Raw genomic sequence first — 17,626 nt, forward strand, 5'->3', positions numbered from 1 at the left:
CACACACACACACACACACACACACACACACACACACACACACACACCATAAAAATGCATACTATTGTCATCCATGGAGTTTTGGGATAATTTGTCATACAAGTAAGGACAAAAGTGAGTACTTCACACAGTTGGATTCCAGGGTATTTGGTTCTTAAATTGGACCATTGATTTTTTCTTTCTTTCTTGAGTTAATTGCTCATAATACTAAAGCCCTAAGGAGAAAAGCTAAATGGGAAACTGAGTATTGCCTTATTCTTGGTTGAACAGCATTCCTTTACCTCTTCTTTCCTAACCTACCTGCATTCCATTTACAAAGAAACTTCTTTGATATTAGTTGTTGAGTGAGTCCTACCTGGACCTTTTATTAATTGCTTACCCCCTTTCTCCAGTTTCTGCTAGTTTCTAAGCATAGAAAAGGTAACCTGTGCATATGCTTTTCTCAGTAAAAGGAAGTGAAATTTCCTAGAAGTTAATTAACTTTTTCAGAATTCTGCAGCTTAATGAGAAGTAGAGCAAAGACTTAACATCATGCTTTCTGACTCATTGGTGCAGTCTTCAGTCCCTGTGCCACGTGATGGGCATTATTAATTAAAGAATAACAAAAATAATATGGGTGTATGATGAAGAGGCTAATTCCGGAAGTTATCCTGGGAAAGGTGTGTGAGGCTTTAATGATCAGACATAACATCTAAGAGGGCTCTTGTTATGGAAAAATCCTTGAATAAATCTGCCAAGACAATAATTGATTAAGGAACCAAGAAATAAAAGTGTATAAAAATAGAAGATTGAATGATACATAAAGTTATACAGTTATCTAGAGGCAGACACTGTTGATGTAGGGTGATTTGGCATTTTATGCTTTTTGTGGTTGAAAAACCAAGAAAGGCGGCTCAATACAATTTGGAACATTCTAAAAGTATGGAGGTTGATAGGATTAGCACTGAGAATAATGAACATTACTATGTTTGTTGTTACAGAGCCAGCAAAAGAAGATTATCTGAAAAGGGATAAAAAGTGATAGGAGAATCTTTTCAGAGTTAGAGTAGTCTCAAGGTCACAAAGGTGTTCAATAGTATAACAAAGGTTATACCAGGTGTTTGGACCATTCCAATCACTAGTGCATGCACTTTAAGATATTTTACAGAAGTAGTTTTGGTATTTGAGGAAGAATGACTTTAAGATGACATTCAACCTTCATCTTTTTATTTTTAGTCATTGCACAATTAGTTCTAGAACATCAATTATTCATTGTTTATTGACTATTAGCACTCAGTATGTATTTCAAGGAAATTACTGTGTTAGTTTACTTAGAGCATCATTTTCTGTGGAAATGGAAACAAACACGCACTTTAGGAGACACATCAGTCTCTCCATTTCTCCTTGTGAAGGAAATCTGTGGCTCAAGGCAACAACCATTTTAGGTTTCATGTGAAGATTTTTTTTTTTTAAGTTTTGAAATGTACAAAATTATGAATGTAAAACTTCTTCAGAATAAGAATGATCCCAAATAAATACTCCTATCCTAGAATTTTCATCCAATTTCTCACTGAAATTTCTTGAGGCCATTTATCAGAAATATTTTAAAATATAGCCTTGATTTTCAAGATCCCATAACCCTCCTTCTTTCAGCTCTTCTGTAGACCTTTTAAGTGAAAATTAGTAAGGGCCAAATTTTATTTGGTCATCAGCAAACACATCTCTGATAGTTCAGCTCTACCAAATAACTGTTTGCTCTTCAAGTTCTAAAGGGATTTTTAAAAAATTCTATTTTAGGGCTGGAGAGATGGCTCAGTGGTTAAGAGCTCTGTCTGTTCATCCTAGAGGTTCTGAGTTCAATTCCCAGCAACCACATCATAATCATCTATGATGTGATCTGGTGCCCTTTTCTGGCCTGCAGATGTGCATGCACATAGAGCATTCAAAATAAATAAAGAAAATCTTTAAAAAAATGATTAAAAAAACTTTTAAAAATTCTATTTTAGTTTTGATTATTGTTAGTGGCTATTCAGCCCCATAGATATATCTACAATATACACCTAAGACTTGAGAAGAATCACAAAAAGAGAGTGTAGTGGCCAGAAAGATTCCAAGAGCCAGAGAATCAGAATGCTGGCTTACCTTTTATTCCCACTGAAAATGAATCAAATATGTTAATAAAAGTATCAGTTGGGAAGAAGAGTTTTTCTTTTCAAATACCTGTAGATTCAATCTCTGTAATTAACCTTCTCCTCTCACTGCTTCATGAAAGTAATATATATACAACTATGTTTCAATTAAATCTATTTACCATCCCATTTTCTCCTCTCCAATTCTTTTCATTCTCTCCTTCCACTTTGTCCTTCTACCTGAGTCCAGTTAGTACCGCTTATCTGTGTATGGGTGTAGGATTATCTACTGGAGCATAGGTGGCCCCTTATGGGTTGCATCCTTGAAGGAAATGTAGTCTTCCACACTAGCAGCCACCAATTAATTGCCAACAGCTTCTTATCTAGGAGCTGGACTTCATGAGGACATCCCTTGTCATGCTGGGGTTCTGGCTGGCCTGGTGCTGTGTTTCTATAGTAGTTGGTCTCCACATGGCTGTTTTGAAAGTTGTTTAGGGTTAATTCTTGTTATACTCCTTATTCTTCCTCGCCTTCCTGTTTCTCACCTCATTTGAGCCTTCCTGTGCCTCTGTTTACCTGTTCATACCATCTACATTCTATCCTTAGTCCCTTAAACTACTCCCACAATGGTCCCTTTCTAGTTTTCTGACCTCTGTGGGTACTTAAGTTTAAAATATCTTATGTTTCAAAGGTAGCATCCACATATGAGAGAGAGTACTTGTCTTTCTGGATCTCAGTTAACTCATTCCATATGATCCTTTTTTAGTTACCTCCATTCACCTGCAAATTACATGGTTCCAGTTTTCTTTACAGTTGGTTAGATTTACAGTGAATATATTTTCATTTCCCATTCATCATTTGAAAGACATGTTAGTCTTTGGTTAATAATGTCCATCACATGACAAAGGGACTCACTGTTTTCATTTCCTGGCTCCTGTGAATAGGGCAACAGTTAGCTTGGTTGAGCAAGTGGCTATGGAGCAGAATGTGGAGCCGGCCTCCACAAATGCACAAAACATGCCACTGTCTTTTTGAATCTATGTTACTTCACTTAATAGAATATTTTCTAGTTCCATCCATTTACTCATAAAGTTCAGAATTTCATTTTCCTTTACAAATGAATAGTTCTTCAGTGTGTGTAGGACCACATTATCATTACCTATACATCAGAAGAAGAACATTTAGGTTGATTCCATTTCTTAGTGATTGTGAGTGGAGTGGGAATGAACCTGGCTTATCACGTATCAGTGGAGAATAAGGTCGAGTCCTTTGGACACATGCCACGAAGAGGAACAGCTGAGACATATGGAACATTTTCATATAGCTTTTTAGAATTCTCCTATGGCTTCTCAGGTTTGTACTTTACACAAAAAAAGTGAATGAGGCTTTCCTTTCCCCATTTTCTTGGCAGTATTTGTTGTCATTTGTTCTTTTAGTCTCAGCCATTTTGACTGGGGTAAGATAAAATTCTTGAAATAGTTTTAATTTGCATTTCCCTGTTTTTTTCTTGCTGCTTCTTTATTATATTTACTTTATTTGCTACTGGGATAAGGATTCTTAAGCATTTTCATTTTGTACTGTCTTATTCACCTGAACAGTGGCTGAGAAGGTTAATGCCAATTATATTTCTCAGCATTATGTATTATATTTCTCTTGAGAACTCTATTTTTAGTACCACCCCCTAATTTTTAATTAGGTTGTTTCTTGATGTTTTAGTTTTTGAGTTATTTGTATATTCTAGACATTGATCCTCTATCGAATGTATATCTGGTTTATCCCTCCCATTCGGTAGGCTACCTCTTCATTAGCATAATGGTGTCTTTTGCTGTAGAGCTTTTTAGTTTCATGTAATTCCATTTGTCTTAAGGCCTGCACTGTTATGTATCCTCTTAATAAATTCCTTTCCTGTGCCTGTTTGTCGAAGAGTATTATTTTTCTTCTTATGATAGTTTCAGGGTATCAGGTCTTATGTTGATATCCTTGATCCATTTGGAGTTTAGCTTTCTGTAGGGTGAGAGATAATAATCTAGTCTTGTTTCACATATAGTTAGGGAGCTTTACAAGCACAATTTGTTGACGATGTTGTCTTTTCTCCAATATGTATTTTCACCACTCTCCCATTTTGGTCAAAAGTTAGGTAGCTCTAGGAGTATGGATTTCAATTTGGGTCTTCAATTCTAGTCCATTATTCAACTGTCACTTTTTATGGTGTTATTATGTTATTTTTATTGTGATAGTTCTATAGTAAGATTTGAAATCAGGGGTGATGATACATCTAGCAGCATTTTTATTGTTAACAATTAGTTTTGTATCCTGGTTCTTTTGTGTCTACATACATGTTTTGAGATTCTTTTTTTAACTTCTGTGATGAATTGGATTTACTGGAATTTTGATGGAAATTGCATTAAAACTGTAGATTGCTTTTGGTGAGTGTGTATGGTGTTTCATCATATTAATCTCACCAAAAAAATGAGTATGGGTTTCAGCTTCGGGTATCTTCTTCAGTTTCCTTTTTGGTGTAATTTTAATTAATTAAAAAGATCCCTCAGAAAAGGGAAACCTTCATTCCCACCATCTCTGCTCAACAAGTCGCATCAGACTGAGCATATCTTTTTCCCTGTGGTCTGGAGAGTCAGTCCGGCCAGGGAAAGGCTATCTAAAAGCTGTCAAGAGCATCATTGTCAGATGTTGTCCCTGCTTTTCTTATTTGAGGACCCACATGAAGCCTAAGCTGACCATCTGCTACATGTTTGTAGGGGACTTAGGTCCTGTTCATGCACTGTCCTTGGTTGATGTTTCAGTCTCAGCAAGCCCCTCTGGGCCCTAGTTAGTTGTTCCTGTTGGTCTTTTGTGGAGCTCCTGTCACCTTCAGGGCCTTTTCTCTTTCCTCTCACTTTTCCACAAGAAGCCCTATGTGTCACCCAATGATTGGCTGTGATTCTCAGCATCTGTTTTGAGGTACTGCTGGGTAGTGCCTCTCAGAGGACAACACTTTTAGGCCCTGTCTGCAAGTTTAGCAGAGTATCATTCATAGTGTCAGGGGCTGGCATTCCCCCTTATGGTGGGTCTTTGGTTGGGCCAGGCATTCATTGGCTGGGCATTCCCCCAGTCTCTGCTCTGTCTGCTCTATCTTTTTCCCTGCACATCTTGTAGGTGGCGTAAATTTGGGGTCCAAGATTTTGTGAGTTTTTTGGTGTTCCCCTCCCTCTGCTGGGAGACTAGTCTAAGTTAGAGGGTGTCTTCTTCAGTCTCTATGGCCTCTGCTACCACGAGTCTCTGCTTGAGTCCCCCTCATATCCTCCCAGGAGCCTAGTTTTCTTTTTCTTTTCAAAATTTTTTTTCATTATATATCCCAACTGAAGCCCCCTACCTCAAACTCCCCTATTCCCACCCTCCCTCCCTCTCCCCCATTCCCACCCTCCCTCCCTCTCCCCCCCATTTCCACCCTCCCTCCCTCTCTCCCCTATTTCCTTCCCCTAGTTCACTGAAAGGGGGAGTTCTCCACAATTGCCATCTGCCCATAGCTTGTTAAATCTCATCAGGACTGCCTGGATCCTCTTCCTCTATGGCCTGAGAAGGTTGCATCACCAGGGGAGAGTGATAACTGAGTTGATGACAGAGGCAGCCCCTGCTTCCCTCACTCAGAGATCCTCACTCAGAGATCCACATGGAGACTGAGCTGCCAATTGGCCACATCTGAGCAGGGGGTCTATGTCCTCTTCATGCATGGTCCTTCATTGGTGTGTCAGTCTCTGCAGGATCCCCTGGGCTCAGATCCTTTAGCTTTGTCGGTCTCCTTGTGGGTCTCCTGTCCCCTCCATGTCCCTCTATCCCCACCCTTTTCTTCCTCCATAAGACTTCCTGCGCTCTGCCCAGTTTGACCCTGAGTCTCAGCATCTGCTTCGATTCCCTGTTGGGTATAGCCTTTCAGAAGACCCTCTATGGTAGACTCCCATCCTGTTTCCTCTCTTCTACCACTTCTGGTGTCTATTCTATTTGACATTCTGAAAGAGATTTAAGCATCCTCCCTATGGTTCTTCTTAGTGATTAGCTTCCCTAGTTTTCATTGTCCAAGTCTCTTACTTCCTTTGTTATATTTAGTCCAATTTTTAATTTGAGTTTTACATTAATGTTTTTTAATGTTTATTTATTTATTCACACATCCCAACCATAGCCTTCTCCCTCCTCTTCTTCCGGTTCTACCCTTACACCCTCTTTTCTCATACCCCCTTTTTCCTCAGAAAATGGGAACCACCAGCCCTCTACTAACCAACCCCAGCACATCTAATAGCATTAGGACTGAGTGTGTCCTTTTCCACAGAGGCTGAGCAAGGCAGCCCCACCAGAAGGAAGTGATCAAAAATTAGGCAACAAAGTCCATGTCAGAGACAGCTCCTGCTCCCCTACTAGGGAACACACATGAAGACTAAGGTGCCCATAGGCTACATATGTGTAGAGAATCTAGGTACAGTACATGCATGGTCCTTGTTTATTTGGTGCTTCAGTCTCCTTAAGCCATTCTAGGCCCAGGTTAGTTGACTTTGTTGGTCTTTTTGTGGAGTGTTTGTCTCCTCTGAGTCTTTATATCCTCCACTTCACTCTTTCACCAGGCTCCTGGTGCTCTGCCTAATGTTCGGCTTTGAGTCACAGCAAATGGGATTATTTTCCTGATTTATTTTTTCTCTCCTTTTTTTGCTATGCTTGTTATGGTTTATGGGAAGACTACTGATTTTCTGTGTTAATTTTGTATCTTCCTACTTTGCTTAACATTTTTATGAGACGTAGGAGTTTTGCAGCGATGCCTTAAAGTGTTTGTATATAGATTTGTGTATCATCTCCAAATAAAAATACTTTGATTTATTCCTTTCTTAATTTATCCCTGGTTTTAATGCCTTAGATAAGACATTTCACACTTATTTTTAACAAGAGTGGAACAAGTGGACATTATTGTCTTGTTCCTAATTTTAGTGGAGATGCTTTGAGTTTTTCTTCATTTGTCATGATATTGACTGTAAGCTTGTAGTGTATTACCTTTACTGTGTTGAGCTGTTTTTTGTATTCCTAGAGTCACAGGAGTTTCATTATGAAAGAATGTTAATTTTGTGAAAGGCTTTCCTTTTGATGAGGGATTGCATTGAATCTGTGGATTCCTTTCGGTAGCATAGCCATTTTCTCAGTATTAATTATGCTGACATATAATTAGCATGGATGGTCTTTCTATTTTCTACTGTCTTCAATCTATTTCTTCTGTGTTTCAAAATTTTCATCACAAAGGTGATGATTAACTTTTTTCCAAATTATTTTATTTTTTTGAGACTTGTGAATGGGGGGATTGATTTTTTTAAACCATGAATTATCCTTGTTTGTTTCTAGTAATATTTCTTAAAGTCTGCAATGCCTGCTCTAAGTCTATCTTTTCAAATTTGACTTTTAATATTGTGCAGAGTAATAATATTGCATAGCATTTTTTTTGTTTCTGAATTATTTTACCTAGCATAATGTGACCTAAGTTTATTTTGTATAAATTTAAATATTTAATCCTTTTATATTTGACAAATTTAAAATATATTTGAGCTTAAAATATGGATCCTATGTTTTTTGTTTGTTTGTTTGTTCCTATTTGTCCATCATGGCTTAGATTTTGATTGCTTCCTTTTCTTGTCTTTTATTTAAATAGATAAATATTTAAATATTTTCAAATATCTGTTTCCATAAGACCAAGATATAATACATATTTGAATACTTCAGAAAAAAATGGATATGTAGTTATGGTGTAATACAAAGACTATCACAATATAATCAGACGTCTTCATTTCAAAGTATTTTCCTAATGCTTTAAAGTTTGAATTTAAATAGGCACTAAGTGCTTATGGGTTTCAGGCTCATCATTATTGGGTCAAGGTGAAGATTTAGTAATATGAGTAAAATCATTTTGAAACTTTTTTTCTAGAGAGCACATTAAATTATTATTATTAACAACTCTGTACATAGTAACAATTTAAAGTTTTATTTTTACTGAAATCTGTTTATACTGTCCAACAAGTAGAATATATGTTATTTTAAAGACTGGAATGAACATTAAAATATTTCTAGAATATGAAATTTAAAAGTGTGCATATATAATCGAGTGTGTGTCAGGCCCAGTGATTTAAAACATGCTTCCATTTGTATCTCTGTGCTACCTGTGCCAGGTGTGTTATGTAGACAGCTATAGAGTCTTCTCAGTAGTGTTTAGAGATGTGCTTTTTGTATTCAAATCATTTGTGGCTACTTAGTTACTTACTACATAACTTTGGAGTTGTTTTAGTTCTTTATTCTATATTTTTCTTGTATGTAAAATGAGATAGTAACAGTACCTCATTCATGCAAGTTGTTCTGAATATTAAACTGATCAGTACACTTAAGCTTTAGGACAGTCTATATCAAACATAAAACTTAGAATTACTAATTTTTTACTAAAATTAATTTTTCTCTTAACTGCATAGTAGTTAAAATTTACATTTTATTCTTTATTGTAGTAATAGTTATTTTAAATTTACATATTTGTTACATTATCATGTTTGTTTGTTTATTCTGTGATTGTGTGCATTGGTGGACACATGCCACGGTGCACACATGGAAGTCAGAGAATTTTCTGAAGGAGAGGGGAGGAGAGGGGAGAGGAGGGAAAATTGTAGCATTGATTCATTCCAAAGCTTATTGGGACATAGTACAGTCTTCATAACCCAACCTTGTTTGTTGCACAAAGGTTCTAGATCATAAAGGCCTGGCAGAGACATCTGTACTACAGCTTGGACTAGCTGAAAGTCTTCCTTACTTTAGGCTGCACTCGGATTTGCTAGGTCTAAGATCATGGCTGTTTAGACCTACCAGTGTCAAATAAAGATTAGGACTAGTATCAGAGCTCATAATCTTGTTAAGATGCATGAATTTTTATTAAAACACAGTTCTCTTATGCTTTGTTTTAGGTAACCTTGGCCGTGTTGAGCAAGTCTCTGAGTTTGAGTATGATCTGTTCATTAGGCCAGACACCTGTAATCCTCGCTTCCGAGTCTGGTTCAACTTTACTGTTGAAAATGTGAAAGAATCACAGGTGAGGGAAATGGTGGCTATCTAGTGTGCTCTTACAAAAAGAACATAGTTTTCTTTCTTTAACAGCTGTTAAAACTCTGTAGCAGATTATATTTCTCTACATCCATAGCAATGAAAGGATTTTGTTTCAAGAGATATTGGGCAGTAGGAAAAGGATGCTAACTTATGTTTTCTGATGGAATTAATCTACACTTTTATCTAAGAAATAAAGAATTATTTACTGATTAAATTCTTATTTGTGATGCTTCCTTGTGGACTACCATAAGGAAACATTGGAAGTGCTTTGTTGCTTATGTTTCTAAGACGCTGTTACATCATCTTTCTAAGACCCAGGAAGACTTTTCTCACAGGCCCCATCTCATAAAAAGCCCTTATCTTTCCAACAGGATGTTCCTATTTTAAGGATACATGACTATTATAACTGATTGTCTTCCCTGAAGTTTATGTGCTCAGGAACTGAAAGGCTTTTTAAGTTATCTAAGTGATTTTGGGAGACCTCGTGTTTTCTGTTCACACTTAAATTTTATGAACATATTAATCTGATTTAATCTTGATTTCTTCAGCTTTACTTTCTAACTACTAGTGATTCATAGTCCTTTTGAAAACTTGTTTTTCATGAGTGAATATTGATGAAAATAATGATAAAGTACTTATGCTTTAAATGTACATTAGCAAAATCTAATTCTAACAAACACTGCCACTGTATTCCATTCAGACAGCTACAAACAAGCAGACTACACCAACGGTGTGTGACTAGTGATTTTATGGTTCTGTATGCACATGGAAGCCTGGCCATGAAAGACATTACCCCTTTATCCTTGGGTTGTCTTTATCTGGACTACCAGGAAGAAAAATGAGAGCTTGTTCCATGTCTCCTCAGAGTCACTCAATGCTGTCTGCATCTCTCTGTTCTTTTCAGTTACAGCTTGATTCATGTTTTAGGCTCTGGAAGTGTCTGGAATTCAGGGACTCCTGGGTTCTTCCTTGACACTGTTCTGTTCCTGGCATACTAGCTTTAGCAGAAGAGGGAGGAATACTAAACTTTTCAACCAATTGTCCTAATTCCCTGCAATACCACTGACACAGCACTGGGGAATATGCCCTCTTTGTTGCTGTTTAGAGGCCAACTGGTGGGAACTGAATATGGGAAAAATATTTATATCGTGCAAAATATGACACTTCAGAGTTTTAGCACATGAGAAAGGAGACAAAAGAGCCGAAGCTTACACAGAGACCCCACACCCTGGGCAACTAGTTCTAGCCTTGCTTCTTGCTTTTAGCTAATCTTACAAGACCGGCTCTCTTTTTTTTAGAGTTTCCATAGCAGTATCATGCACTTTCTCATTCCTGTCCATGTACAGTGGTTCATCTTCCTCTAGGATTATTCCCTAACATAATCAATAATCTTCAAATACTCTGAAAATTTATGTGTACTCCTGAAACGTTCTCTTGATATCACAAAGTGAACAAATATCCTCTTGTCTGTCCTTCTATTGCTGTTGCCAACTCAGGTTGGTAAGTTAGGCTTATCACATATATACTCCTCTTAAAAGCAAAAACTATTCTGCAGACAGTTCACATGAACGAGGGAAAACATTTTCTTAAATGCCACATAAATGTGCCAGAATATCCAATCCATAGAAAGTACTGCCCTTTTCTTACACAGTTTATATTCTTCAGCTCGCCTCTGTGTCTAAGAAACCAGTAAGTCCTAGAAAAGGGATTTTTTTTAAAAATTTTATTGTTAAATAGAGACTGAGTAGTAGTTCCTGAATTTATGCTATTTCTTAAACTTTGGGTCACATTAGGGCCAGCCATTGTTTCTTACTTCAGTCTCAAATGAAGATTGTCTGTATTCAGCTCATATTAATAAGTAAAGGAGTAGGGATGTGCTCATTTGACATTTGCTGAAAATCACTCCCTCCAGTTACGCTACCTGACACAGACTGTTGGGAAAGTTCACATGCATTTCAAATGTTATAGTTTGCTTTTCTAATTTGCTTGTAGAATGCCCATTTTATTGTTTGAAATGATATGTCAAAACCATAGTGTCCTAAGTTTTATACTGTATATTTAAAGTATATAGGCTTTATGGCATTCTTTCTAGCAATTAAATAAGTAACATGAATGTGTTCTAAGCGGTTCCTTTGATGAGAGAATTGGGTGTGTTTTATGAACATGTATTTTTGAAGTTGTCATGGCTGATATTTAATCTTCTTCCCTGGGTTCTAACTATATAAACAATACTACCCTACGCTTGTGACAATCTGAAACCTTAGATGTGTTCATGTAGTTTTCTGAGCCTGATGCTTCATTCACCATGTTTCTGTGGCCACTGTCTCATCAAATCTAACCACATTATAAAGTTATGGAAATCTGTCTCAAGAAGGAATAAAGATTGACTAGAAAGATACTGTGTGTATCCCTAGTTCACAGGATATTTGTTTTCATGGTTGTCTACATGAACGAGAAAGGTTTTACTATTAAAGTCTGACTTGTGAGATCTGCTTTTATAATGTCTTTTCCTATAATCTCTGTCCATATCTCTCCAATTTCCGCTAAAATGGGAGCTGCACGAATGTAATCTCCTCAAGAACTTTATTTAGTGCTTGAGGAACAAGCCGACAAGAAAATATTAGTCATCGCAGACAGACTCCATTAAGTGAATGTTAAAAATCAAAGAATCAAGTGTACTGTACATGCAGGGCTGGCTCCAGGGTTATTTTCCTTGATGTTGTTAGGAAGAGATAAAAGCTTGGAACATGTGCTGCAGTATCACAGGACTGATATATTAGCCCTGCAAAAGTAGTTGTTAAATAGTACATTTGCAAGAGTTGATGGAAACTAAATGTCCTGCTCCCTTTATGAAAAAGTAATTTTTCTCTCTGAAAAACTGATATTAAATATTCTTATGTAGAAATGCATTATTGATGAAGTAGAACATTTGTGTGATGTAAAAGCAAATCTTTCTATTTAAATACTTACCATGGAATTTTAGCCAATAAGAGAAAAGAAAATGATATGCTTGGGCTACTTCAGCTGTTTTCATTTGTACATTGTTTTCTATATTCTATTTTTATTTTTCCATTTCCTGATTACAAAAGCAGCCAGTGCTCAGTATATTCAAGATGGAATATATAGTTAATTCTTGGAAGCAGAAAATGGAACACAGACACACACACACGCACACACACGCACACCACTATCATTTGTCCTAGTTTGAGGTACATAATACTAAATTGGATGTATTCTCTACGGTATTTTTTAGATAATTAATTTGCATTATAAATATAATTCTAATATTTTTCCTTCAAGAACCTAAACATGACAATTACTTTTATATCATTAAATTTTGCAAACATGGCAAATAACTGTTTACTATGTACTCATTCCTTACTCTTGAATATAAATGCTATATATATTAATATATTAATATTTAATATAATAAATCACATATTACATTATATATTATTGTAAATGGCATTGTTGGAAACATCTTACTGTAGGAAATATTAAAAAAATATTTAGAAAGAACTTCTTTTCAGGGAAGTGGCTGGACAAAGGACGTGTGCATCTTGGAGAACCAGCACCTGTTATTTAAAGTTTATGCTACTTGGTTTTCTCATCAGTATCAAATTAGGTGTTTTTTAAAAACTTTCTTGACTGAAATTGCTGTTTTTATGCAGATATTCACATTTTCAGAGTGAATTGCTTGTTTTCTTTACTTTGAAACCTCATACAGGTAAATAGTTTATAGCAGAGTGCCTCAGGCCTCTAGGCATAAAGAAATTAATTGCATTCCAGTAACATCATTGCACTACAGAACAAGTTCATTTGTTATATTTTGTTTTTTTTTCTCTGCTCATCAATCCTGTTTTATCTGGGCATGCAATATATTTTTCTCTAGATACAAAAAGAAGAATAATAAGGTCTGATGTAGCATCATTGAAATAAGATGGTTGAAGGCTTGCACCCATAGTCCCAGTTACTTGAGAGGCTGAGGTAGAAAAAAATTACAGAGTTAAGGGGTCTGGACCCAGCCTTGGGTAAGAGAGAAAGACCCTGTTTCTCAAAGGAAAATTAATTTTTTATTAAAAATTGTTTTTTTTTCATATGTATAGAAGTGACTGCTCCTTGAGGTTTACTCTAAAGCTTTGCTGAGGGGCATAATGTAGTGAAGGCAATTTAGCCCTACTGCACAGATGTGACTTTCTGGAAAAACCCACTGAGTGACTCCAGCCACGAGGGCTGCTTGATCACAGACCAGACATCTCTCAACCTGTATCTTGGAAATCATGACACACCTGGGCGTGAAGATATTCACTTATTTTTCCAAAGGGATCTTCAGTTTTGGGTACCTGTTCTCCAATTTTGGTGTATATTGTGTTCTATTTATTGATTTTGGTAACTGGGCATGTATAGAAGCAGATATTTCATCATAGTCATAAGGTAGCTTTTCAATGAGAGGCCTTTAGGGCTTTGTTAGTTCTCTGCAGTTAATTTCAAGTAAATGATATTTTTTCATTGTTTTAGAGTCTTACATGTGTATATACAGCTTTTCACACAGCTTATTGGCCCAGTGTGTAATACTCTACAGATTTATGCAACATTTTTCTTTGCCAATGTTTCTATTCTAATATTGTGTTTTGCATTTCTAGCTTTACCATCTTAAATTCATTCCTTATTCTTCTAACTTCTGTTTTTTTCAGCCATATGTAGTAAAAGTCCTTTACTTTTTTACATTTTCGTTTAGGTTGTGTGCTCTGGTTGAAAATCTTAGGGATCATACAGTTTCCTGCACTTGTTTCTTTCCTTTCTGGAGTCAGTCTTTAGTCGCTGGGGACAGCGTCTAAAATCAGCCGTTCAATAATAGAATATAAGGGGAAAATAAATTTACTACCAGATACTGTTTGGCTGAGAATATATCAGGTTTCAGTTTTAACAATATGTACTACAAAATAAAAGGAGGAAGAAGACAAATTAGGATACATAGAAGATTATATATCCTGAGAGAGAGAGAGAGAGAGAGAGAGAGAGAGAGAGAGTATGTATTAAAAGGGTGCAGAGTAAGGGGTTGGGAAAATACAATATAAAAATTCAATGAATATTGGTCACTTGGAATGACCATATCAACCCGAATTGGCCATTTTTTAAACTTAAAGTAAATCCCTGGAATCTCTATTGGACCACGAGCATAAATTTTAACTTTACCTTGTTGGGGACTGTCATAGCGTCAAACAAGTTTTTGAGTTAGAATATTAAATTTAGTAAATTACAAAAAAAGGTGCTTATTAGAACAGGGTAGATTAAAGCTGAAGGAAGTACAGTTGTAGCTATTGTTACTATCAAGTATAAAGTATATCCGTGAGAATCACTAGCTGGATTTAAACTGAAGGAGAGTTTTCCTGGGGAGAAAGGACATCAGTGGCCACTCGGTTGGAACAAATGACCTAAATATACACTTGACAAAATATAACGAAACTTGAACACTATTCATTGAGACTTGAACAGGAATAACATAACAGAGTTGCCATCAATACTAAGACGCAGTGGAGGAACAATCTATGGATTGATATTTTAAGCTGTGTTCACATGTGTAAAGTATCAATAGTATAGTATAAAGATCTCTCAAAATTTGCATATTATTTCAAAACAATTCTAATGAGAATTTTAAAATTATTAATTACAATTTATTCACTTTGTATCCTGGCTGTGGCCCCCTCCCTTTTCTCCTCCCAATCTCACCCTTCCTCCTCTTTTCTTCCCCTATGCCTGATCTTCCAATGTTTAATATAATTTTACAAACTAGTTCTAAAATTAATGTATAGAAACAAAAAAATCAAGAATATCCCAGCCAAACTGAAAGAAAACCAATTAATTTCATATTTGTTTCCTAATGGAACTGCTAGTTCAACTAACTTTTTTAAAAGTAGCATTGGTAATTTAAAATCACCATAACATTGCATAAGAAGAAACATTCTAAACGAACAGTAGAGGAATAAAAAAATCTATTTTATGAGTTATTTTCTGACAATAATTTTCTTATAAAGAGTAGAAATAGCAGGATGTATATATAGCAAAATACTTATAATACTTTAAAAACTTTAATGTGTGGATTAAAGACTTAAATATCAGAACAACTTGAACATTTAAACTGTGAAAAGCATAGCAATAGGATCCTACCATAGTTTATGGAGAGCAACTAAGGGCCTTGGAAATAGCCTGGTTGTTTGGGGATTTTTTTTTTCTTTTTTTTTCTATTTTTTAATTAATTATTTTTAATTACAATTTATTTACTTTGTATCCCAGTTGTAGCCCCCTCTCTTGTCCCCTTTCTTCCCCACCCACCCTTCATCTCCTCCTCCCATGCCCCTCCACAGTCCAAGATAGGAGAGGTCCTCCTCCCCTTCCATCTGACCCTAGCCTATCAGGTCTCATCAGAACTGGCTGCATTGTCTTCCTCTGTGGCCTGGAAAGGCTGCACCCCCATTAGGAGGAGGTGATCAAAGAGTGTTTGGGGATTTTTTAAGAGGGCCCTTTTGGCCAACAACTCAATTGATCTGCTTCTGGCACTGGATAGTCCATTTGGTGGTGAGAGGTACCTAGTTGGAGTTGTTTCTCCCATTATTTGTCATGGCTACACAAAAGCTTCTACTGTATTAGGCTTGCATATGACTTCTCAAATGGTTCTTAGTTTTTTTTCCCCTTTTTATTTTTTTTTAATTACACTTTATTCATTTTGTATCCCCCCATAAACCCCTCCTCATCCCCTCCCGATTCCACCCTCCCTCCCCTTTCTGCATGCATGCCCCTCCCCAAGTCCACTGATAGGGGAGGTTCTCCTCTCCTTTCTGATCTTAGTCTATCAGTTCTCATCAAAAGTGGCTGCATTGTCCTCTACTGTGGCCTGGTAAGGCTGCTCCCCCCTCAGGGGGAGGTGATCAAAGAGCAGGCTAATCAGATTATGTCAGAGGCAGTCCCTCTTCCCATTACTAGGTAACCCACTTGGACACTGACCTGCCATGGGCTACAGAAGTTCCCTGTGTTCAAATTTTCTTGTTCTGTTGCTCTCCTTGTGGAGTTCCTGTCCTCTCCAGCTCTTACTATTTCCCACTTCTTACATAAAATTCCATTCACTCTGCCCAACAGTTGGCCATCAGAGGCCCTCTGTAGCAGGTTCCTAGGTTGTTTCCTGTTTTCTTCTTCTTCTGATGTCCATCCTCTTTGCCTTTCAGGTGGGGACTGAACATTTTAGTTAGGGTCCTCTCTCTTGCTTAGTTTGTTTAGATGTACAGATTTTAGTGGGTTTATCCTATGTTGTATGTTTATATGAGTGAGTATATACCGTGTGTGTGTTTTTGCTTCTGGGACAACTCACTCAGGGTGATCCTTTCCAGGTCCCACCATTTACCTGCAGATTTCATGATTTCCTTATTTTTCATTGCTGAGTAATATTCCATTGTATAGATGTACCACAATTTCTGCATCCATTCTTCAGTTGAGGCTCTCTCTCCCTGTATTCCAGTGGTTCTCAACCTTCCTAATTCTGTAACCTTATAATGCAGGTCTTCGTGTTGTGGGGACCCCAATCTTATGATTATTTCATTGCTACTACATAACTATAATTTTGCTACTGTTACGAATTGTAATGTAAATGTCAAGGGGTTGTAACCCATGGGTTGAGAACCACTGCTGTACTCCCTCCCTCCTGCCCCACCTTTTTGCTCCCCCTTCATGTTTGGTCCTCCCATTTCAGTTGCCCCTACACCCCATCCATCTACAATTGTCTATGCTGTTTCCTCTTACTAGGGAGATCCCCTACCTATTATCTTTACTCTATAGCTAAACTCTGTCATTATATGGATTATGGGCTGCTTATTGAAAATTTAACAGCTAACATCTACATATAATATATACCAAATTGTTTTGTTAACTCATTAAGGGGTTGTGTTAACTCATTAAAGATAGTGTTTTTCGGCCTCCAGTCATGATTTTTTTTTATAGATTCATTATTTATTACAATTTATTAACTTTGTATCCTGGCTGTTGCCCCCTCCCTCATCTCCTCCCATTCCCACCCTCCCTTCCTCTTCTCCTATGTCCCTCCCCTAGTCTACTGATAAGGAAGATCCTCCTCTCCTAGTATCTGACCCAGTCTATCAGGTCTCATAAGGACAGGCTGCATCCTCTTTTTCTGTGGCCTGGCAAGGCTGCCTCCTCCCAGGTTGGGGCAGGGGAGGTGATCAAAGATCCTGCCACTGAGTCCATCAGAGACAGCCTCTGCTGTACTTACTAGGAAACCCCCATGGAGACTGAGCTGCCTATGGTCTACATCTGAGCAAGGGGTCCAAGTCCTCTCCATGCAAGGTCATTGGTTGGTACATTTGTCTCTACAGTCTCCCCTGGACCCAGATTTTTTTTTTTGT

At 37.0% G+C, this 17,626-nt stretch overlaps 1 protein-coding gene across 2 annotated transcripts in view; it reads left to right on the plus strand.

Annotated features, from left to right (window-relative positions):
* Window positions 1-17,626, plus strand: part of Agbl4 (AGBL carboxypeptidase 4) — a 1,202,140-nt gene that overhangs the window by 162,127 nt on the left and 1,022,387 nt on the right. For both annotated transcript variants that reach the window (XM_055628940.1, XM_055628941.1), the window contains exon 3: window positions 9,077-9,201. In XM_055628940.1, coding sequence (XP_055484915.1) covers window positions 9,077-9,201 — 125 coding nt within the window. The remainder of the gene's footprint in view (window positions 1-9,076; window positions 9,202-17,626) is intronic.

This window comes from Psammomys obesus, unplaced genomic scaffold (genome assembly GCF_907164565.1).
Source record: "Psammomys obesus unplaced genomic scaffold, mPsaObe1.curated_primary_1811, whole genome shotgun sequence".
Classification (NCBI taxonomy): Eukaryota; Metazoa; Chordata; class Mammalia; order Rodentia; family Muridae; genus Psammomys; species Psammomys obesus.